Source organism: Lynx rufus, unplaced genomic scaffold (genome assembly GCF_022079265.1).
Source record: "Lynx rufus isolate CCGP_SWC_20201006 ecotype Redwood Valley unplaced genomic scaffold, mLynRuf1.p SCAF_1, whole genome shotgun sequence".
Lineage (NCBI taxonomy): Eukaryota > Metazoa > Chordata > Mammalia > Carnivora > Felidae > Lynx > Lynx rufus.
Genome location: NW_025814823.1, coordinates 190,779,071 through 190,804,187, shown reverse-complemented (window position 1 = coordinate 190,804,187; position 25,117 = coordinate 190,779,071). Strand labels below are relative to the sequence as shown.

The following is a 25,117-nucleotide window of genomic DNA, read 5'->3' as shown; positions in this document are numbered from 1 at the left end:
ACATTTGAAAAATATATATATATAATTCAGTGATGGATAGCAGGTCTAATCTTTAATGTGCACAAGTGCTTTGTTTTCTAAGAAAAGGACTCTTCTCCAACAGATGTGTTCCTAGAGCCCTTTTCACCTAGCATCTTGCCAGTTACCAGGCCATTTCTCCAGCATCAGTTCTTTCTATTCCCGCTTGTTCACTGCTGCAGCCATAATGTTGCTTTGGGTTTTTTTGTGTTGTTTTTTTTTTGTTTTTGTTTTTTTCTAGTCCTCAGAACATACCCTACTTTCTCTTAATACACAGGCTTCTTCCTGATTCAGGCCTTTGCATTTGGTAGACTCCCTGAAGAGGCTGCTGCCCACACATTCATTTGGTTTCGACTTAAATGTCACCTCTTACCCAGAGGTAGCTCGTAACCAACCGAGCAACACCATTCCCCACACCAGCCACTTCCTTCAGGTATCTGTCTAATGTTGGCTTTCAACCAGAGGTGGTATTGTAATTGTCACAACTCGTGGGGCCCAGCTGTCTCCTCCAGTGCATAGAGGACAGAGATGCTGCTAAATATCCTACAATGCACAGGACGGCCTCCACAATGAAGGGTTATCTGACCCCGAATGTCACAACTGAGGAGCCTAGCTACCATTATGCTCTTTTTCCTCCGCAATAGAATTCGATGGTTTGGGGCATTCTTCCCTACTAAATTGGAGCTTCTCAGGAACTGGATTTCAGGGTTGTTCTCTGCTCTACCCCCAGTATTTAGAGGAGCACTGGGCACACTTGACTCTCAAACCTTGCCCTACTTTCCCTTATCCTGGGAGCCCACAGCAAGTTGAACATGCCTGGCTCATGTTCAACAGATGAGCTTGAGAAAGCAACAAGTCATTTTCAAAATGAAAACAAAAATCTGTTTTATTAATGAGTGTACATACAAATTAAACTAGTCTCAAAGAGTCCCTCATACTTTCATGTACTCCCAGAATTATCTTCACAGCCATTAGTGAAAAATTGGTTCTGCTACTTCTTAAAGATGTGCAAAATTTCCCAAGTTTAGATATCTTACTTACACCAGTGTCCTAACATCACAAGACAGTTTGTAGAAAATGGAACCTCAATCATCTCAAAGGATTGAAAACAAATCAATACATTCTATAAGATGGATATATTCACAGAAAAGAGTTTAATATTAACTGAACACCTCCCTTTCCTCCCCACTTACCTGTTTGTCCTTTCAGTTATTGATAGTTTTTACTCCAGTATAAAATTAGCCCAATTACCCTATATCAGCTTTCCAAAAAGTAAATTATTCCCTCCAGCAAAGTACCATATAGCAAAATACATATGAATGCAACACCATTGAAATTATTTACTAAGCACTAAATCTACATCTGCTATTACTATAAAATCAACCAAAAAATAAAAACAAATTAAAAAAAACACTTTTTGCATTTCTGTAGTGTTTTCCGCTTTTCAAAGACCTGTCACAAGTAACATAGCATTGGAATTACCACTATACACTGACATAATTATAGGAATAATTATGCCTGATAGATTAAAAAATGTAGGCATCAAGAAAGATTCACCCTAATGGCATCCAGTGTTTCTGTTAAGAGTTAAGAGTAGAACTCAGGTCCTAGTCCTGATTCTGTGTACCACCTTCTTTCCCACACATCCTCACATTCTGTTTCACAGAATGCGACTGGATATGGCAGTAGTCCTTGTGTTCAAGCAAGTTTTGGAAGTGCTGGATTAACAAAGTTAACCAGATTTCCAGAACTTTGAATGTGCCATCATAAATCTGCAGGAAGGGTAGAGAGAGCAGAGCTGTTATAAATTCAAATTCCCAGTCACAAAGCAGGTGACAAATGTGTGTCTGTGCAGGAAAGTTGAGCACTAGGAACTGAGAGGATGTAGCACCATTTAATGGGGCCCTGACTACCTAGGAATGCAGTCCAATGTTGCAAGGTCTTTCCAGAAAAGCTACAAATTCAGGCTTTCATCTGAATTCACCATGTTTATGCATGTTGTCTTGAATTTGAAAGAAAAACACTGTAGTTTAAAAACAAAAACAAAAAAATTTCTTAGGCCAGATCAGATCTTGGCCACACTTGGAAAACCCAAGATAGCATGTTTAACAATATTATTGGCCCATTTAACTTTTATTCAGAGGTCCTGTTAACTTCCTAGAACCCTGCAGAAGAATGTCAAGCATGTTGCCCTCAGAAATGAACATCCTGCCTTCCTCAACTGCTATAGTGTATCTCTGAACCCCAAGCAGGAGTTGTTTCAGGGTTTACTCAGATTGAAATTAATACCCAACCTTGTTAACTGTTCATGTAGAAATGCCTGTGTTGACTAAAAAATCCTTACCTTTAGCCTTTGTTTAACTCTCTTGGAAAAGCCAAAAATTTCACTGAATTGTGAGAAAAAAAAAAGAATAGCATTGGAATTGCTTTGATATTAAAAAAAAAAAAAAAACCTTCATCCTTCCAAAACAATTTTAAAAATTGCAGTGGTTTAGTGACAATTTTGACTGAAACTTAGTAACACTCTCAAACATTATTATATTTGCAAAGTAACTTTTCTAAAGCAGAAAGCCTTTTAGCCTTCTCCCTTTTCTTTTTCTTCTACTTATTTATGCCCTGCCTCATTCTAAAAATTAGTTCAGAGAGCATGACAATTATCTACACAAATGCTTGGAACTATGGAACAGATGTAGCAGAAATAGCATGTAATAAATCAACTGATTTTCTTTCCTGGAGAATCTTCTTGGTTCACTCATTACCCTAGTTTCTTCTAACTGCTAAAATACCCACCCTGGTTCTAAGGAAAGGCTTAATACCATGTATTTCCAGAGCCATGAGAAATTGGATTTACCCACAATGGCAATATCACATTCACTTCTATTTCCCTATGGGGGAAATAAAAGCCTGTGTACCCCTGTGATTTGAAAGCCTTGGGGAACCTAAGAAATGTAACATTTGGAGTTATTACAAGGTAAAACACAAGAGATAATTGTGAAATGATTCCAAGTGAAGACTTTAAGTCCCAAATTGGATTTGCTGACTTTAACTCCTACTCCACTCTTCTTGACAGCTTTGGTGACCAAGGTAGTAGTTCCTCTCCTGTCTCACCAGCGAGAATTCTTGATGGATATAGGGTTCATAGGGTTCAAAGAGAATACACAATTCTAAAGTGTTCACTTCGTGTTTGAGAGAAATCTCTGCAATGACCAGAAATACTGAACCAGTTGTAGTATAAAAAATTAGGACTACATGACCAATGAGGTTGACTGTACACAGATGAACCAAAGTCAGCCTACTCATCATAACTGACATATTGGAATATCATTTGAAATTGACAGAAAAATCATTCAAGATATCTGACATGGTGATATCTTGTCACTGTCTTCTGCAGTCAAGGGTATAAATCCTTAGAGTGCCGCTGGGTCTTAATCCATGACGTAAAGATTGTCCTCGATAATGTAGATATTGTCTTCCGCTCGCACACCCACTTCAGATGCACTTTGCAAAGCTCCAGTCTGGGGGTCACTCAACGAAACCAAGCTACAGAAAGAATAACATGAGTAAAGGAAAAGCAGACCACTTCTAAAGTATGGTGAGCACATTTGTTTACATGCAGGCAAGACTGGGTATTTGCCAGTCCCAGAGCCCCATTCACAGTCTATGAAATGAAAAGGAGATCCAGGGTTGTGAATATTAAGTTGAAGGAGAGTCTGTTTAAGAAGTATGTAGAAAACCTAAGTATTCTCCTTCAGGAGACTCATGTAATAGAATGCAAAAATTGAAAATCTAAGACTGGTATCGCACATCAAATTGAAGTCCTAAATCAAGCATATTCTCAAGGGTAGTAGCTAAGAAATGGTTTGGCTGCTGTTTTTCTGACTGTGGGTTGTACTTTTCCAGAGAGCACTATTAAATCTATTTAGTGGTCTAAATCCTGCATTTAGGATAAACACAGAATACAAAATATATCAGAATATATTGGACAGAGTAAAAGGGTATTGCTTCATATAAATGTGTGCTAGATCATGGTGCAGAAATCTTACTGTGTTTTAATGATCCGAATTTGAAAGCTATGGGTTAGACAACTTTCATAACACATACACTCCTACAGTAAGTGTACAGAAAGTTCATGTTTGCAGTTTTGTACAGCTGCTGTTTCATAATTTGTAGAGAGTGCCTATTTTTATTACCTAAGCCTGCTGAGAAATGATAGGGAACATACTGAGGATTCACTCAGCTCTGATCTTTAAGTGACCACCCATACATTGTGAGAACAAGTGTCAAAGACTTAAAATGAGTCAGTGTGATGAGAACTGTGAAAACCAAGAAAAAGAAAAAGAAGAAGAAAAGAAAAGAAAAAAAGTCATGAAGAAATGCTTGGGGTTTTGTTGTTTTAATATTCTTATATTTTATAAGATTTTCTACAACAAATATTTTCTATTATGATTAGGTGATAAAAAGTCAGCCCTTAGAAAAAGTTAATGGTGAAAGAACAAAGATCAACTAATAGGATGTTGTGTTCCATGCTTTTCTGCCTATTGGGAGTAATTTCCTCTTCCATTCTTAGAAGCGCACAGTCAAAAACTTCTATAAGTATGGGTTTGGGACTCTAAAAGACCTAAGACTGAGCCTTTTACCTGCTGTGTGGTGTGACTTTGGATGTCACTTCACACTTCTAAACCTGTATTCTAGTTTGTAAGCTGAGAATAATAGTGCCTATCTCATGGGTAGATTTACCATGACAGGCATAACAGCAATTACAAAAGCCAATGTTTATGGAGCACTTACAATGTGTTGGGCATTGTTCAAGGTGCATTCTTTGGATTAGCTCATGCAATTAACTCAGACCTAAGAAAGGCTGTGTGCAAACATCCAGTGAAGGAGAACTAGGAATAATGTATGGCGATCTAAGAGAAATGGATTTTAAATAAACACCTTGCTTAATGAAGCTCAAGCTCTATCAAATGAAGCAAGCTACTTGGATTTGGCTTCCTACTATTACAGCTATTCCAGTAGATGACCCCAAGTTTTGGATGCAGGTAAAGGGGATTTAAGTCTTAATTGGGCAGTAGGATAGATTTCCAAAAACTGTAAATGCCAATGTTTATGAGGACAGATAACCCATGTAAATGAGCACACCTGGCTGGGAATGGAACAGCAGGAGAAGGCAGGACCTGTGTAGAGCTGGAGGTACCTGCCTCACCACAGTGCCTTTGCACTTCTTCAGCCTGGAGCTGTCTTTTTCCGCATCTCTTCAGAGCTGCCATCTGTTCCTTCAGGGCTCACTCAACCCATTACCTTTTTCCGTATCCCCAATGATATTTGTCTAGAAGCACTACAAGGTCCCTGTTTATTTGCTGATGTGTTTCTGTCCGCTTTGTTCATCTCTTTGAAATATAGTAGACATTCAATAAACATTCAATAGACAAAGCACTGAATGAAATCAAAGAACAAATCAAATAACTTACTCAAACATTCTATCAAACATTTGTGATTTTGTTCTCTTTCTCTAAGAGGTAAGATTGGGGTGCTCCCTCTGTAGCAGTTCTGGCACAATTCCAGAGAAATGTAGAAAGTGAAAAATATCACTAGAAGTTGTGGATAACAACAGTGGTATTCATTAAACTAGATTTTTCAGGATGTAGAGTATAAAATGAAGAGTTTAGGGGAAAAAGAGGAGAAGGACAGAGACAAATTTTTCTTTACTTTTAGCAGAGTAGAAACACCAAAAGGTATTGACACACTTTCAAACTTACTTTAGTTGTTCCAGCTTGTTTCTTACGCATAAATATTCTAAATTGGGGAAGAGCCAAAGAGAAAATTACACACATTGGTCAAATAGTTTACAAGATCTTTTTTTCAAACAAGTATATTATTTCTGTTATTGCTTTACTATAAACAAAACCTGGACAGAGCTAGAGCCTGAAAAAATAAATTTAGAAGAAAGAATGTTTAAAAAAAAGAAAAAAAAACAGACTTGGTGCTTTCCTAGATACTCAAGTAACTCCTTTTGAATCGATAAGACCCAAACAAACTTCTCATAAAAGTATTTCATTTTCATAATGGCTTAGTGTATTCACCCACATGCCCTGGCTTACTTTAATGCAATTATTAATAAATAAATTTCATTAAAAATAAATGACTGTGGCTCTTTCATAGAAGGAAGGCTACACACACACACACACACACACACCCTGTACACAACAGCTGGATGACTGCTTTTTTAAATTCTTTCTTCTAGCCCTGAAATCAGTTTCCCTCCCAATGTTTCATTTGCCTTTCCTGTTAAATGGGTGTTGTAAAATTCAACAATATCATCACTCATGAGGACAAAAACTGATTCCTGGGGGGAATGGAAAAGGAGTGAACAAGTTGTATATATTACAATGGTTTGTTGCTTTCCAAACTCCAATCCTGCCCCCAAAATTCTCATTTCTTAAGATTTAATTTCACCTTTGGAGAATTTAATTTGCATCTTTATAGGCCAATATTATTTTTTAAAGAACAGTTAAGAAAACAGACATTTAGGGGCATCTGGGTGGCTCAGTGGGTTGGGTGTCTGACTCTTGATTTCAGCTCAGGTCATGATCCCAAGCTCATGGGATTGAGCCCTGTGAAGCCTGCACATGGGGCTCCGCACTGAGCATTGAGTCTGCTTAAGAATCTCTCTGTCTCCCTCTGTCCCTCTCCCCCCACTCACATTCTCTCTCTCTCTCCCTCTCTAAGAAGGAAGGAAGGAAGGAAGGAAGGAAGGAAGGAAGGAAGGAAAGAAAGAAAAGAAAAGAAAAAAGAAAAGAGAAGAAAAGAAGAGAAATGAAACGAAACAGAAATTTATGTCAAAATGTGAAATCACAATCACATAATGTGTGGAGCTACTCGAACTCAGGCAGTTTGGCTCTAGAACCCTTGCACTGTGTTTCCTTAGGCATAATTCTGAAATGACTTACTTTTGGTAATCACGACAACCAACACAGTGAGCAATACCACAGTAGTAATGCAGATTCCAATGTAGAGTCCCTTACTGATGGTCATCCATGAATTTTGTGCCAGCGACACATGCTAAGGAGACATCAGTGGATCAGAAAAGCATCTTGTTAGAGTTACGATTAGAAGACATTCCCTAAAATAATGTACTTGGACCCATTTTTCTTTTTCTTTTTCTTTTTTTTTCTTTTTTTAATATGAAATTTATTGTCAAATCGGTTTCCATACAACACCCAGTGCTCATCCCAACAGATGCCCTCCTCAATGCCCATCACCCACTTTCCCCTCCCTCCCACCCCCCATCAACCCTCAGTTTGTTCTCAGTTTTTAAGAGTCTCTTATGTTTTGGCTCTCTCCCTCTCTAACTTTTTTTTCCCTTTTCCTCCCCCATGGTCTTCTGTTAAGTTTCTCAGGATCCACATAAGAGTGAAAACATATGGTATCTGTCTTTCTCTGTATGACTTATTTCACTTAGCATAACACTCTCCAGTTCCATCCACGTTGCTACAAAGGGCCATATTTCGTTCTTTCTCATTGCCATGTAGTACTCCGTTGTGTATATAAACCACAATTTCTTTATCCATCCATCAGTTGATGGACATTTAGGCTCTTTCCATAATTTGGCTATTGTTGAGAGTGCTGCTATAAACATTGGGGTACAAGTGCCCTTATGCATCAGTACTCCTGTATCCCTTGGGTAAATTCCTAGCAGTGCTATTGCTGGGTCATAGGCTAGATCTACTTTTAATTTTTTTTCACCCATTTTCTTTATTGGCCCTTGGCTATTTCTGGCTCATGAGGGATAAGACCAAGTGATCTGAGGTTGTAACCATATGGTGAAATTCAAAGACCATTTAAAATTCAAAATGTATTTAGGGATGGCAGAAATGTTTTATACCTTGCATGAGGTGGTATTTACATAGGGGTATGCATTTGTCAAAACTCAAACTGTATGTTTCAAAGGGGTGTACTTTATTATATGTACATTATGCATATTTTTAAAAACCAATAAACTATTTCCATAAATATATCCACCACGATATTAAAAAAGAAAAAGCAATTTTTGATCGTGTATAAGTTGGCTTTGTGATGTTATCTGCATATGCTCGGTGACTGAATTTGGCCCTTGATTACAGTCTTTATTTTTATTTATTTTTTTAGCTATAACTCAAGAGTCTGTGAAAGTCTACATAAATGGACTTGAAAGTAGGTGCTCACAGACATGGCCCTCATTAACAACCAACATGAAGTTCTGTGCAATTGGGTAGAGAAGCAGAAATTTGTTTAAACACCCTAGTGCGTGTTTGTAAAGGATCACCACCTCCTGGAATAAGCCCGAAATATGCCAGGCATTGTGCTCAGCAACTTTTTATAGCTTAGCTCAAATCCTAAAGAGATCCCAGAGGGTAAGTATTTTAACAGAAAAGAAGATAAGAGAGAAGGATCAAGTGTCTTCTTGTGTAAAAGTTTAATGTCTGGAGTCAGGATCCCAGCTCTTCGACTTCATTGCTGTGTGGCCCTGGATAAGTTAGTTAGCCTCTCTGAGCCTCTGTGTCTGTGTCTGTCAACTACAGATTAAATAGGGTTCTTGGGAAAGGTACTTTTAGGTACTTTCTGATAAATACTATGAGGACAATAGGAAAAGATACTTAGTGTTTGAGCCATCCTTACTTAAAGGCGAAATGGCCAGTGTCTGGGAGGGAAGAGCTGTGTTATTAGCTTTCCAACGGGGAGTAAAGTAGTTAGATGTAACATGGGGCTGCAGGAGGCAGGCTTTGCTTTCATTTTCAAAAATATTACATAAAAACTGCATGTTCATTTTAGAATGTGCGGCGAAGCATGAAAAAAGAATACTGAAACCAACCATAATCCTAACATCCAAGAACAACCACTATTACCATTTTTCATTATCTGCTCTTCTAGAATTTTATCCTCCTAGTGTTTTTCTTGACAGAAACAATTACTATATTCAATATATGCTACTACATTTCCACATGTGTGCATGCTGTTTTAACAGTTGTTTTTTTCACTTAACAATAAACAGTCACTGTCTTCCCATGTCAGCAAATGCACTGCAGTGACTACATTCTTAATGGCAATATGTGGTCATGCTTAACTGACTAAGTAATTAATCCCTTACTATTGAACACTTAAGTTGTTTATACTATTTTCATGACTATAAATAGCAGCAATGAACATCTTTTCTCATACATCTTCATGCATTTGTTCAATTTCTCCTACAATAGAGTCCAGGAAGCTGACCCACTGGGTCAAAATACATGCTGCATGTTTTCAAGATACCTGAGATACCTCTTAACATCCTCAGAGTCAAGACACAAAAAGCCCATGGTTTCACTACTGCCTGTTGTGACTTGCTTCTAAATCGCTTCCATTTGCTGCTAAACATACCTGTCCTACAGATAACTGAGGTCGAGAACAATATCACCATTCAGAATGTTTTATTTACTTTTTTTTCTAATCCAGCATAGGCCTGGCTATATACCAATAGAAGAATCATTCACATAGTTGCAGTTCTGACATTTAGCATGTATATACAAATTCAACCCACATCCATCAGGTCAATCAGTACCCATGCTACATAAGTGGTTAAAAATGTTAATATCACTCCTATGTAATGGTCTCATTGTCACTGACTTATACAACATAAAGCCATTTGACCCCACACTAAATAATCCCACCGTGCCTGAGCTTGAGTTTTTCTTACCATGGCCTGTGTTGTCATTTCTCAGTACTTGGGACCAGAAGGACTATTCTCATACCTCAAACTCTTTTTGTTTGCTGTTTCTGAGAGTTATTTGCACATACTAAAAGAAAACTTATTTCTCTCAGAGGAACCAAAAGAAAAGGTCCTATTGATAAATTTGTCTAACTTGTTTACAAAGATGAGACTTTGACAAGCATCAGGAGTATTTAGGGCTCCTTAGAGTTTTCCCAAGCTCACTGTGGAAAAGTGTAAGAAAATCACAAATGTGTATAAGATATTAATACCTTAAAAATTCATCATATGGGGAGGTTTATATATGAAAAACTCAATAGTGGCCTCAATATTTCTATAAAGAATGGCAATTGGGTTTGAAAAGAATATGAAGGAGGATACGCTTAAGCAAACACACTTTCACGGATATATTTTTGTCTGGGGTGGCCTCCACTTCATTGATTCAAAGCATGTTATTTCCCTAATGATAATTAAAGTCTTCCTTGGTCTATTATGTTAAGTCACTCTCCTTAAATTAGACCATTCTTTCTTCTTAATGTTTGGCCAGGAGAAAGTCTGTGGTGGGCGTTTGTATGTATATGTATGCGTACACAGAATGTAATATCATTTAGCAGGCAAATTCTAACAAACTGGTCCACCACCCATATGAACTTTCCAAATTAATTAAAGTATCGCTATTTAAGAGTCAAATTCTTTTCTTCCTTTTTTTAAAAATTTCAACCAGAAAGAATCAATCTGTGGGCCAATCTTACAGAAATAATCTCTAAATGCAACTTGCTTCCAGGGGGGCACACAAGTGAAACTGGCTAATGAAGTAGGAAGAAATATGCTTACAGTTTGATTGCTATGCCAAAGGCCATCTGAAGACTGTGTCACAGTGCCATTCCCATCTGCTCAACAAGAAAGAAAATTAATTATAATTACAAAAAATATTGAATTTTCACTGCAGACACTAAATATATTCACGTTGCCTTCTGGTGGTGAATGAAAAGTTGAATAATAATATGGCCAAATGCTGCAGACATTGCAAAAGTCATACCAAGTTACTAACATGTATTAATTTATCGTGGAAGATTGTGTGCCTTAACCATTTTGTCATGGACCCTTCTTCTTTATGGAAAAAAAAATGCATGTATACACAAAGGTTCACCTACAGTTTTAGGGGAATCACAGAGGCCCATTCTTGGAAGCAAGTTAAGAATGCCACTTAATGGTAGGAAATCAATATTTTTTATGCCAGCTAAGAACTGGCATAAAGGCCATGAGTACCCAAAGGCCATATGCACATCCAAAGATCAGAACCACTCTATTCTGAATGGACATTACATTGGTTTTATTCAGAATGTGAGTAAAACATACTAAGATACCTAAAACAAGGGGCATATAACTCCTACATTATATGCCAATGTGCCCACACTTTGATCCAGAAGTATTTTATAAAAAATCTGTTATATCAGCTATAAAACTAATGTATCTTATACTACCTGAAATCCTATATAAAAGGATTTTATTTATATTATTCCCTAAAGTTCTGAGCATTCAAATCTTAATAGAGTTTTGAAATATCTATTTTGTAATATAGATAGAACTACAAGCTATAGCAGCACCCATCTCATAAAGTTGCTAAATTAGATGATGCATGTAAAGGACTTAACACCATATTAGATAAATATTAGCTGTGATGAATTAAATATGTTACAATAGAAGGAGCAGTGGGGAGAGAGTCACTGTGCAGTATGCTTTCCAAACATCATGTCTTTCGATCATCATTAACATCCAGTGAGGAATGCAACATCTTGCCCATAGGTCTGAAGCTAATAACTGGCCGTTGAATTGGAAGCTGTCTCTAAAGGAGAATTATAGGGCCTCCCTAATCTAGCAATGGCAATAAATAAGGCCTGCCTTAAAAGAATTAAGTGAGATAATATACAACAGTTTCCTGGCACATATATCCATCTAAGGTGGGTGGTGGGCCATATGAGCACCAAAATCCTTCCAAACCTAACATTCTTTGCTTCTGTGAGACTTCGGCCCACTGCAGGCTGACTCGGGCACAATGAGGATTTGGCTCGAGAACCTCAGGTACACTGCCAACATGGCAACAATCACATGACTCATAGGGGACACAGCAGCTCTGATGTCTGTTTCACTCTGGAAAGCTCTACCTGGACCAGGTTGTAGTGACATGATTTTTAGAAAATGATTTCCTACTCCTATGTTCTTCCTATTCAACCACTGAAAGCGTGGGGTGCCGCCACTCCTACTGCTGCCACCTTGTGTTTCTATATATTTTCACTTTGTTTTTGTGCCCGGAAACAGTTCACACTAAGGATTCCACTTTCAAAACCAAATGTCACCATTATCTAATCCCAGTTGAATAGGTCCTTCTGTAAATCTCACTGCAGCTCCATTTTAAATTAACCAGCTTCCAGGAATTATTGGCAAAAGGTAAGCCAAAAGGCGGGGGGGGGGGGGCAGGGGGGTAGGGAGGCAGCTACGGATTGTTAACTGCTAAGCACAGTGAGTCATACACATAAGGGAGGAGTCTTGCAAGGCTTGACCTTGTTTGGATTCAGCACATGCACAAGCACACATAAGCCAGCTCTGCATTACAAAGGGGTTCAGCGTGTGGCACCCTCCAGAATTACCACCATGGGTAACAGAATTAACTGGGGAAAATGAAAGGATTCAAATCATCTTTCTCTACCACAGGGAAGACAGGAGAATCTTACATTTCAAAAAAGCAGAGATTGTATGAGACCTGCCCAGAATAGGGACAGTAGGGAAAAATTGGGGAAGTAAACAGACAGTCTCAGCAGGATACGCCTCTTGGTGCTGGTGCTGATGTCCTCAGCTAATCTCAAAGTGTCCATTTACAAGCTCCACAGGGTGACAGGGGAGCTTCATAGATACACTTAGGGTCTGGGTCTTAGATAAAGCAGAAACGTGGTTGACCAGTTTGGTCTGGATACCAGGGAGCTGGATTTAATTGTTTTAAGGCTCTGGCCCAAGGGAGCAAGCCCACTAATAAGTTTGGAGTCAAGACTGATTGATTTGATTAAGACAAAGAGTGATATGCACGTCAGTGCTTCCCAACTCACACAAGCTACCTCTGCCAGTCAGGTATAGGGATTCTGGACATTCTAAGTAAGAGTCAGAGTTGCTATTGTATCTATTACTTACCACTTTTTAACTATGTCTGAGGTTCTTCACCAGCATTCTACAAGATAATTGGTATTCCATCTAGTTCACAAACGATAAAAACAGATTCTAAGTAGGTAAGACATTTGTTCAAACCACATAGCTGATTAGAGTGGCCAGCATCAGCATTCAGGTCAGGTCTGTCTTACTCCGAAATATATGCTTTTAACGATGTGCCGGTGATTATCAAAATTTGAATACTCTCAGGTGTTCAGGAAAAAAACGAAGCTACCTTTTGGGCAAGAGTACAATGGTGAACTGGTGGGCTGTGGTGTCCTCGTCTCCTGTGGTGCTGTAGGCTGGGTTTCTGCTGTCTGCACTGGAGAAGATGAAGTAGCTATTGGAATGAAAAGAATAGAACTGTGCTCCATCTGTAGAGGAAAATTCCCACCCCCAACAAAAATGAAAAACACAACTAAAATCAGGAATCACGATCAACTTCCCACAGCACCTTCACGCAGCCATTCCCTGAAGCAGCCAGTCCCTGAAGGCATGCCTCTCACCCACTCACTTCCAGTCCTTTCAACCCCCTCTTAGAAATTTAATCACAGATGGCACCACAATCTAGGCATACCATTATCATGAACAAACCTGATCTAGATAAACATCCGGATAGTTCATCAATACATAGGGTTATTCCACACTTGTTCTACTCCTAGGATCCCCCTAAATGTCCAAAGTCTACAACAGCACCTTATGTAGGACATCCAATTAAGCTTTTATTCATACAAATGACATTTCACTTTCATGGGAACAGGGCCTGGGGGTTTGTGCTTATTTGCCCTTTCCCCTTCACAACAGCGCCATCTAGATTTCCTGACCTTATTCAAGTTCCCAGTATCCATCCACATATCAGCACAGAATACATACTCAAAATATTTAATTCTTTGAGGTCTCTTCAAGGTGACAATATTGTCCAATGTCTGAACCTTGATGATGATTAACAACTCTAAAAGCAACATTCTTGGTAGACCTTGACCTGGCTCCTTCTGTGGTTGCGTTGTGGTCACTCCTTTCTTAAGACTGATTTCCTGTTATATGACTCATCTTATGTTTCACACCAAAAGCTTCACTAAGAGTTTTCCAGTACAGGGATAGGTTTCCCTTTCCTTTCTAAAATCAATCCTTTCTTTTCTATCAGATATTTTACCTTATATGCAGCATTGATCACTTCCCTCTTTGTGCATTTTATTAAATATTTTAAATATTTTATTTTTATATACCTTCCTCTTAGAGCACCACAAATTTTGGAGCAAGTTATTGGTGCTGGCTGGACAAGAATTCCCAAACCTGGGCTTTTCTTGACTTTTGTTGGTCTTTCTGTTTTCCCTTCCCCACAGTGATCTCCACATTTCAACTTTACCCTTTCTCATGTTCTGAACTATCTTCCTGCCTATCTCTAATGTTCAAATCTAAAATAGCATGTAGCTCTGTTGAAGAACTAAGAACAGGACAATATAAGAAAGTTGGGTGATCAGAATCTTTATTCAACTTGGATCTGTGCAAAAGACCTCTTGGGCTTAACTTTTTTTCCAAGTTTCTGTCTTAGCAGGCATCTTTCTCCCCCCCCCCCACCTCCATTTCTACAACCTTACAGCCAACCATTCCATGAATTTTTTAGGCAAGTTGTATATACAAGAAGCATTAAGCACAGGAAGAGAGTGGATGTAAAGATAAATATCCCCATGTTGGATCTGCTCCAATGTGCACCTCCTTCCTGTTCAACTCAACTCAAACTCTTAAGAAAAGCATCAAGACAAGGATAAGGCTCAATTAATACTATCCCTGAGGAGGTCACATGGACATATGAACCAACACTTTTCTTCTCAATCTTTGCTTTAAACATGCATGTTCACCAAACCAAGTCCACTAATCCATCCACATTTGCAGGCACAAACTAAATATTATGAAGCTAAATCAATATTGAGAAAGTCAACAGATTCTCTAGTATGTTCAGCTGCCTCAAACAGAGCTGTTTTTCTTACAAACTTTTATGGCTCTAAAATCCCAGTTTTAACCTAAAGCCCTCTCTTCCAAACTCAGCTCACAGTCCAATCCTTCAGATCCCTCCTGATTAAATATACATATGGTTCAATAGGAGTCAAGGGAAATCAATATGTTCCATCAGGTTTTTCTGGCTAAGAGGTTGTGACATCTCTGTTACTCCTCAGATTCCATTGCTACCCCAAGGGGTCAAAGAGTTTTGGAGGCTCTAAGAATCTCCACTGAAAGTTATCTTTTTAATCCTAGAGATAGAAGGTTTGAACCTAAACTTGTACTCAGAATGACAAGCTATTTCTCTACCTTTAAATTAAATTATTCTTCCTTTGTATTAAATCTAAACTCTTATTTATCAGAAGTTTGAAGTGTTAACCTTGTGGCCTGAATGAGGAAAAAAAAGTGTAAGTTCTAAATCCCTGAAGTCTTTAAATCCGATGTTTACTTTTTCATCGGTATAAATAGTATCTTTTGCCATTTCCATGCTACATAAATAAATTAAAAGATGCTGGAAGCAAAACTGTGTGAGTAGATTGAATGCCTAGAGAAGACAGGGTAATCGTATAAAGGATTTTTCAGTGAGGGATGTCAGATCAGGACAAATTCATCCAAACATAAACTCAATACTCATGGTAGAAGGAACAATCCAGTAGTTAAAAGCACAAACCCAAAATTCAAATTAATGGAGAATGAATCCTGATTCAAATACTTTCTATCCATATAACTTTCTGCAATGAACTGAGACTCTGCCTAAGTTCTCACAACTATTAAGTGGGATTGAATCACACCTACAGTGCAGAGAGATTGTCATAAGTATTATATTAAACAATATAATACTTGTAAAGCAGTTAGCATGGTTCCTATCACTTAGAAAACACAGTAAATGTTAACTTTACTGAAATCTTATCCTCAAGTGGAGGTCCAGCTTCAGAATGTACTAAATGATCTCTATTCAGAGCTCCTTGTAAGGACAGAATCTCATTAACCTGGCCCCTGTTCCCTGGCATTCCCTATTTTTTCCTTACAAACCTGTGCTCAACTGGGCCAAATCCACTCCACCCTCAATAGTTGTCTAAGATCAAAGGTCTGGCTTTGGGTGGTGGGGGGGTGGGGGGGGGGGAGGCGGGGGGTTGGTGGCCGGGTGGGTGCTAATAATGAATGCATTGGATAATCTGACCAAAGCTATGAGTCTCCTTTCTCTAAAAATGATTACATGTAAAAAGGTGCATACAATTTGTGACAGGTATTCACAGACCCTGTGAAGCCCATGTTTGGAACCCAGGTAAGAACACTCAGCCTAGATTGTACTTCTACTTTAACATAATGCCCTGGATGGTCTACATCCTCTCATTAGAAGACCTCAGGGCTCAAGGAACATATTTGTTTACCTGGCTTGAGGTTCTGCGTGGGTGCTGGCATTGAAGAAGTAGAGGTAAAGGCCCTAGGTGACGTTGGAACACTGGTGACCACAGCTGGAGTTAGAAATCAATATGAAAGCAAGGATTAGTCAAGCAGCAGGAAACAAGAGCCTTGGGTTGGGCCCATGTACCAATGCAACCAATGAGAAACTGTCCCCAGGCAGAATTAGGCACCAATTTTCCCTGAACTCAGAGTTCTTGTCATTGGTCAACTAGAATCTGTGACACAGGAGGGCTTGAAGACATACTGGTGAAAAGAAAACAGCTGCATTAAAAGATATATATTTGGGGAGGTTCCGAGGTGAAAAATGACACCTGGGATTTGCACTGAAGCACTTTGAGACCAGTCATGCATATCAGATTTATGTATCTTCATAAACACCTGTGAGTTAAGGAAAATGTCTAGAGCCTGGAGCTGTCTTCATCATCTAAGTGGCGAATGACTAAGACTTCAACAGAATTTCCCAGGCCCAGAATGCTTACCAAACAAATAGCATTCAGTTCCATCAGTCCTGAGGGTACCGTGCCAATAGAGGGACGTGCAACCTAAATGAGGGCTAACTCACATCCATTAGTGTATTAGCTAGATAAATCACACAGATGATTTATATATTTGGTTAGAAGGTAAACTAGATGTTTTACGGTTCCTTTCTACCTAAGAGATAATAACAATAGCTAATAACATAGACTCTTTCTGGAGTCAGAAGTGGGGTAGGATTCCAAACCACTTAGTGAAGGTCACAGAAGTACCCAGAGAGAACTGAAACCAGAATTAAGCCCCAACAAGGACTGAATGAAGAATGTAAACTTTTGATCTCACTAGGCACCGTTTTTCTCCACAAGAAGTTTCCTTCAATTTCAACTTGACTAACTACAAAGGAAAACCCATTTCACTTATATAGGGGACAATTGGTTTGAAAACTCTTCTGAAAGATCTAACTTAATTTAGAATCTGAAGAGGAAAAACTTTTTTCAACAAATATTTGTGAGTGTCTATTAAATGCGAATCATTAGTCTAAAGTAGAGGTCAGCAAACTTTCTGGGAAGGGTCAGATAGTAAATGCCTCAGTCTTTGGACACCCTATAGTCCCAGGCACAGTTGCTCAACTCTGTCAGTGAAAGGCAGCCATAGACAATATATATATCAAACGTGTATGGCTGTTCTAATAAAAATTTATAAAACAATGACCCTGTTTTGTTATCTGATCTAGTTCTGGAACTATAGTTTACTGACCCTGATCTAAGGTGTAGTCAGAGGCTTCCGAAAAGAATACAGTCCAGTCCCCTCCTTCCAGCTAAAACCAAGTATGCTGAGTATGCAAAAAATCTAAGCAAAGGAGAATAAGGGAAACAATAAAGAGGAGGTAACCTGATGGAATTGTCTAATGAACTTGACTTCTTCAGTGGTAAATATTTTTCCCGGGCAGAATCTAGGAAACTATAATGATAGATGCTGGTGGGGGGAAAAAAAAGCCCTAACAGAAGCTTGAAGAGTAAGCTCAGCCTATGAAAAATGTAAGACAACTTTAGCAAAGAGTTAGTTATTGGAGGCAGAGTCACCTTGGCTCAGTTATGAACCTTCTTCCCACTTGACAGGGCACTGCCCTTGTAAATGCCCACATATTAAAGAATTTTGAAGCACTTTATCAGCTTCAAACCATACAACCAAACCATAAAAAATTCAATCAAACCATAAAAAAATTCACAAATACAAAAAAGCTACAATCATCATCTCTTCTGGACATGCTGCCTCCTCACTTCTGTCTAGAGCACACTACAGTCACCAGCATTCTTGGGCTTCCCTAAATTGCTTCCCAGATGTAGTTTCCCCAGAGTCAGCTATTTTCTCCATCAGAATTGACCTTATCCCACTTGCCTTCACAAAAGAAACAGGCCAAGTCCAAAAGCTGGTAGATTGCAAGACCAAGTTCCTCTTAAGACAGATAGAGAGAGAGACAGTTTATTAAGGCCACAGGTATTGGGTTCTATTGTCAATATAAGAGTTTAGTGGAAGGAACTTCATTAGGAAAGAGCACCAGAAACCAGGGAATCCTGAGGAATCCACTCTGTTCATCCAGTGGTAAAGAAAATGAGGATGTTCACATCAAGACAGATTTTTGGATTTCATGAAATTCTTTTTTTTTTCTTATTTTTTTAACCTTTATTTATGTTTAACAGACAGAGCATGAGCATGAGCAGGGGAGGGGCAGAGAGAGAGGGAGACACAGAATCTGAAGCAGGCTCTAGGGTCCAAGCTGTCAGCACAGAGCCCAACGTGGGGCTCGAACTCACAAACTATGAGATCATGACCTGAGCTGAAGCCGGACACTTAACCGAATGAGTCACCCAGGGGCCCCTGGATTTCATGAAATTCTTAAAAGCAACTGGTGTATCATTATTGGAATATAAATGCTTTCATATTGCAATAAGGTCATTTTTGTTTTTAAAGAAGCAGTTTTGCAATATGATGTGAAATATGCTACAAAAATTCCCAGGCAGGGCTGAAGGAAGGAACTATATATTCCTTAATAACAAGATATGCAACAAGATTGAGTTGACAATTGTTATAGCTGGGTGCTACTATTATGACCTTATACCATATTACCTACTTTATATGTTTGAAATGCTCTGAAATAGTTTTAAAAATGCTAAGAACATTTAAAAATTCCTCTAAAACATAATCTCAGAGAACAAGGGCAGTTCTTTATGTTGAATAAATTCAGCTTGATAAAAATGTTTACTATATTTCACAGTGGAACAGTGAATGCTTTTTCATGAACCAACTAGCATTTTTGAAGCACTGCTTTAGGGAACAGTAGCTGACTGGGAAGATCCTCTAGCTTACCATCTTGAATCAAGATTGGTCTAAGACTTCATTTTATACAAATAAAAGTTATTCTATTTTCCAACAGTTGCTGAAAAACAAGACTGTAGGAACCTCCTCTTGCCCTCTTAAAGGAGAAAAACACTACCAAACAGTCAACATCTCAGCCAACCCACATGAAGCGATCAAAGGAAGAAGGAAAACAAGCTCACCTGGCTTTATCTCCAATGACAGGGTGAGTTTCATGTCATTGAACCACCCGCTGTGTTCAACACGACAACAGTATAGGCCACTGTCTGTCTGAGCCACGTTCTCGATGGTCAAAGACACATTCCCTTCTAAAAGGTTTCCCTTTAGCTTATAACGTGGGTGCTTCCGAAAAGTGACGTGGGATCCATTAGTCCAGATGATTACATCTGAGCACTGGGACACAGGACATACCCCTCTGCCCCAGCACATGGTGGTGACTCCCTTAGCTGTCGAGTAAGCGCAGGACAGCGTGGCAGAAAGACCTACCACTCCATTCACTTGTTTGTGAGACACTACAGCATCTGTAAGTAAAGAGAAAGAAGAATATGAGGCCTCAGTATTTCAGTTTTATATTTATTTTCACTGTTTTCTTTTCAATGTAGTTTATTTCATTTGCAATCATATGGATTTGTATCTTCAATTAAAAAAAATTCATTGTAAGCATTTTTATGTTAACATACTCCTTTTTTATGTTAACATATTCTTGGGGCGCCTGGGTGGCTCAGTCGGTTAAGTGTCTGACTTCGGCTCAGGTCAGGATCTCACAGTTTGTGGGTTTGTGAGTTCAAGCCCCCTGTATCGGGCTCTGTGCGGACAGCTCAGAGCCTGGAGCCTGCTTCGGATTCTGTGTCTCCCTCTGTCTCTGACCCTCCCCCGTTCATGCTCTGTCTCTCTCTGTCTCAAAAATAAACATTAAAAAAAAATTTTTATGTTAACATTTTCTTAAAAGCATTATTTATATGATATTTGTAGATAAGATATAATTAAAGCTTTTTTTCTGTATTAAGGATTATTTTCTAACAGGACAGATGTCTAAGAGAGAAATTACCAGGAATACTTTCACTCTCTTGATGAACATGACCAAATTTCTTTCCAAAAGGTTTGAACCAAATGACACTCCAGTAATATATGAGTATGTATTTCATCCTGTGTTTGACATACATGTGGCTTTTCCACTTCCCCAGATTCATTCGCTGTCTCAATTGAAATATGTTTGAAAAATTCTATTGCATTTAAAGTTTTAATTTTTATTGCAGCTTTTTAAACTTCTATTGCAAGTGATGTCCCCTCACAGCACCTCTCTTATAAGAAAAGCAGAGCTTGGGACATCTACCTACCTCAGTGGGTTAAGTGTCTGACTCTTGATTTCGGGTCAGGTCATTATCTCACAGTTTGTGAGTTTCAGCCCCTCGTCAGGCTCTGCTCTGATAGCGTGGAGCCTGCTTGGGATTCTCTCTCTCCCTCTCTCTCTGCCCCTGCTCCCTCCCCCCACTCTCTCTATCTCAAAATAAATAAACGCTAAAAAAAAAAATAAAAGCAGAACTAATGTTTTGTTTAAAGTATTATTGACTGGGGTGCCTGGGTGGCTCAGTCAGTTACGCGTCTGACTCTTGATTTCTGCTCGGGTCATGATCTCAAAGTTTGTGAGTTTGAGCCCCACATGGGGTTCCACACAGCATGGAGTCTGCTTGGGATTTTCTCTCTATCCCTCTTTCTCCACCCCTCCTCCATGATCTCTCTCTCTCTCTCTCTCTCTCTGAAAATAAATAAATAAAAATTTTTTAAAAATTTAGGAAATGGGTTTCTAATACTTCTAGGAGGAGCTGAGGTTTATCATGGGCTTTAAGATCAGTCTAAAAAAATCCAATAGGGACCCCTTCTCATATGTTGTTAGCAGCCCCACAACTGAGCGAGGCCCACTTCCCCTGTGAAAACAGACAGCTGGAAAACACTCAACCAAGTTCTAAATTATGACACTTAAAAAACAAAAGCAAGAAGTCTCTCCTGGGGCAGTGGCATAAAAGCCCTATCTTGCCAAATACAGACAAGGTGGCCATGAAAAGAAATCTGAAATTCACCAACCAATCACATTTACAATTTTGGCTATGACTTTGGGAAATGCTCTGGGAATAAAATGTTCATGGTTATATAAAATAAGAAAAAGGCACTGGATTCTTAGAATATTTAGTTTTGCCTAGTATCATTTTTAGATTATAAATATAATACATGTTAATTATAAAAATCAAGTTATATAAGTTATAATAAATGAACTTTCCTTCATAATCTGATTTCTGGAGATTATTGTTTTTAAAATTTATGCATTATGTCTATTCCTAACTTTGCTATCTCATGGAGTGTTTTGAAATAAAATATTTTTTATATTTTTTATTTTTTTATTTTTTATTTTTTTTAAATGTTTATTTATTTCATTTTGAGAGAGAGTGCACATGCGTGCATGCAGAGAGATGGAGAAAGAGAATCCCAAGCAGACTCTGGGAATCTGACATGGTGCTCAATCCCACGAACCCTGAGATCATGACCTGTGCAGAAATCAAGAGTTGGCCACTCAACCCACTGAGCCACCAGAGCGCCCCTATACATTGAGTTGACATTCAGTTATATCACTAAATTCTCTTATCACTTATAAACATGCTTATTTCAATTCTGATTTAAAAGGAATACTCTATTTCATGACTAAGTATAATCATGTCCTCAAACCCTATAAAGCATTTTATTTATTTATTTATTTATTTATTTATTTATTTATTTATTTATTTTTAACTTTTGAAGGATGCTTTTATTCTGTTGTTTTTTTTTTTAATATAATTTATTTTTAGGTTGGTTAACATACAGTGTATATAGTGTCCTCTTGATTTGGGAGGGTAGATTCCCGTGATTCATCACTTACATACAACACCCAGTGCGCATCCCAACACGTGCCCTCCTCAGTGCCCATCACCCATTTTCTCCTGTCCTCCACTCCCCCCATCAACCCTCAGTTTGTTCTCTGTATTTAAGAGTCTTTTAAAAGAAATAGTTGCACAGCATTTTTAAAAAATCAAATGACACAGGATGGTTCAATGGAGGACTGGTTCCCTTTCCAACTAATCCCAGCTTCTTCTCCCCATCCCTCCTGCTCATGGCAACACTGTTACTATATCCTACATACACTTGAGTAGTCCATGCTGACAATGCTGTCCACTCGTCCTTTTTATTGTTTAAACACAAATGACAAGATATTATACACAGTTCTGCATTGGGTCTGGCTCACTCACCCATGGATTTTGTAAGTCATAGCATTTAAGCAATTTCTTTTGCGTAAGATTTAGCCTGGTTCTTTGGCCACTAACTGACCCATTACCTTTCACCAAAGCCCAAGCACATCCATCTTCCTACACCACACTCACACGTCTCCTACGTGCCCCAATCTTCAGGGCTTCCAGACGCCGGCCCACCTGTTCACTTACCTGTCAGAAGTAGTATGGGGCTGAAGATGGCTACCCAAAGCTGCATGATGGTATTGGCCTGAAGGAAAGAGAAAGCAGACTGGTAGGTGTGCCCCTCACCAGATGGTCTCGGAACAAGTCTTAATTCTCAGACTGCAACTTCTCCTTTCACCCTGACTGGGTGGATCACATGAGCCTGCCCCGTCAGTGAGGAGAGACCATGCACAACAGCTTCACATGTCAGTTATCTCTAGTGTGACCATCCTGCACCTTCCAACAGACAGGCAAAGCTGTCCTCAGGTCAGCCCCTTGTTTCCCAGCTCCTTCCCCACAGAGTCCAAACTGACTCCTGATGCTGACACAGGGGATAGGGGGGCAAACAGAAAGGAAACCAGAGTCAGGCTCAGTGAGGGGACCATCACAACCAAGACTGGTCTTCACTTACCCTTGGCCTCAGAGATGAGTCAACTGGCCCTTTAATGAGTGCAGAGAACTTCCTGCTCTGTGGCCACAATGATCAGTCCCCAGCCTTAGTTATACTGTCAAGTTTACCAGTGGCAAGAATTAATCAAAAATGTAAATCACCGTGCCTGACCATGTTACAGGAAGCAATGACTCAGACCACATCTCACTGAGTGATGTCAGGAAGTATTTCAGGAAGTAGATTCTGGACCAGACTTGGGTTTAGATCCCAGCTCTGTCACTTGCAAAGCTGGGTATCTCCATGAGTTACTGAGCTCTTCCAAGCCTTGACTTCCTCATTTGTAACATAGCACTAAAAGTACTTGCTGTGTCTCCCTCAAAGAATTGTTATAATGAGCAAAAGCGATATGGGAGACCTTTGAAAATGAAATGTAAATATGCATTAATGCTATCCAAGGTTTTCGGAAAACTTACTGTGTGGTGGGCTCTATGCCAAACACACACATGTACTTAGTCCTCAAAGACCTCCTTCGGCAGGTCCTGCTATTAACCTCATTTCATAGAAGAGGAAACTGAGGCTTGTAGATGTTAAGTGAGCCAAGGTTCCAGACAAGCTCTTCCGACTTTTGCACTTAATCATTAAGCCATACAAGTATGTGTCAGCCTGCCTAGTACTTCATTAACTGTCCTCTGATCTAAAGATTCAGTAACTTCCTCCCAGGAAGGTACTGATGCTCCATTTCTAGGCTAATTGCAGCCCATCACAGGCTTCACGGAGACATGAAAACAGTGGCAACGGGTCCTGTGCTGCTCGGGAATGTGAACTCCTGACTCCAGCAGTCTCTGCGCTTGGAAAAAAGACCTAAAGCCTAATACTACAAACTGGTGGCCTAAAGACTATATTTGGCCCACAGAAGTGCTTTGTACCATGGTGTTCAAAAATTCTTTTCTTGGGGGCACCTGGCTGGCTCAGTTGGTAGAACATGCAACTCTTGATCTTGGGGTGGTGAGTTTCAAACCCCACGTAGAGATTATGTTAAAAACTAATCTTTAAAAAAATTCATTTTTAATTAATGGCCACCATTTAGAAATCTAGAGAGCCCACATGAGAACTCAGTTTTTCTGCTTTGTTATGAAATACAATTAGATGGCCAGCAATGGCCTGTAGCACCCAGTCCCCTTAGAGTGTGCCCTCTCCAGCCTGCTCCTGCGCCAGCCTTGTTGGGGGTGTGGGGTGCTTCTGTGTGTGGAGGGGGCCCCTGTCTTAGACTCTACTCCACCTTCACGAATACAAGCTCTTTCCTGTCACTGGGCCTTCACACTGGCTGTCCCCCTGGCCTATTTGCTGAAACTCACCTCTTCCATCCAACAATTGGATTATATGACCTTTATTAGTCCTCCTAGCTTTACGATGCCACACACTTGAATTCAATTGGGTAACAAGATGAGTTCTCACAAGGGACAACTCCTTTCTGGATTCCCATCCTCCTCTTATTCTCCATTTAAAGGGAACACTATTGACCCCACATTGACCACCAGCAAAAGTGGGGGAACACATTCTGAAATGCTTCACAAAGAAGTAGGTCGTGCCTTATATTTATTTGGGAGGCAAAATATTTTATGACTAGCTTCGTTATACTCCGAGACTTAGTCAAAGCCCAGAAGGTCAGGGGCGCCTGGGTGGCGCAGTCGGTTAAGCGTCCGACTTCAGCCAGGTCACGATCTCGCGGTCCGTGAGTTCGAGCCCCGCGTCAGGCTCTGGGCTGATGGCTCGGAGCCTGGAGCCTGTTTCCGATTCTGTGTCTCCCTCTCTCTCTGCCCCTCCCCCGTTCATGCTCTGTCTCTCTCTGTCCCAAAAATAAATAAATGTTGAAAAAAAAATTAAAAAAAAAAAAAAAGCCCAGAAGGTCAATGATAAGGATTTTTCTAATTTAATTCAATCATACCACATTTGCTATCAATATATTGAGGCTAATGCCGCATGACTTAATATACTAAGAATGAAAAAACCCAGGATTGTGCAATCAGGTGGAGAGAC

The 25,117-nt window shown here is 39.3% G+C and overlaps 1 protein-coding gene across 4 annotated transcripts; it reads right to left on the bottom strand.

The window, feature by feature from the left end:
- Positions 1-3,373: 3,373 nt before the first annotated feature.
- Positions 3,374-23,280, bottom strand: HAVCR1 (hepatitis A virus cellular receptor 1). Of its 4 annotated transcripts, XM_047092019.1 has the most exons (9): positions 23,102-23,280; positions 22,678-22,735; positions 19,393-19,731; positions 16,327-16,410; positions 13,173-13,277; positions 10,574-10,629; positions 6,966-7,077; positions 5,775-5,811; positions 3,374-3,558 (listed from the first exon to the last, which is right to left on the bottom strand). In XM_047092019.1, exons 2-9 carry the CDS (start codon positions 22,721-22,723, stop codon positions 3,444-3,446), a joined length of 894 nt encoding a protein of 297 aa, XP_046947975.1. In that variant the 5' UTR covers positions 22,724-22,735; positions 23,102-23,280; the 3' UTR covers positions 3,374-3,443. The 4 variants fall into 4 exon arrangements, with proteins under 4 accessions (XP_046947975.1, XP_046947969.1, XP_046947984.1 ...); XM_047092013.1 differs by lacking the exon at positions 23,102-23,280 and having other exon boundaries at positions 22,678-23,066; XM_047092028.1 differs by lacking the exon at positions 23,102-23,280 and having other exon boundaries at positions 13,173-13,259; positions 22,678-23,066.
- Positions 23,281-25,117: the final 1,837 nt, after the last annotated feature.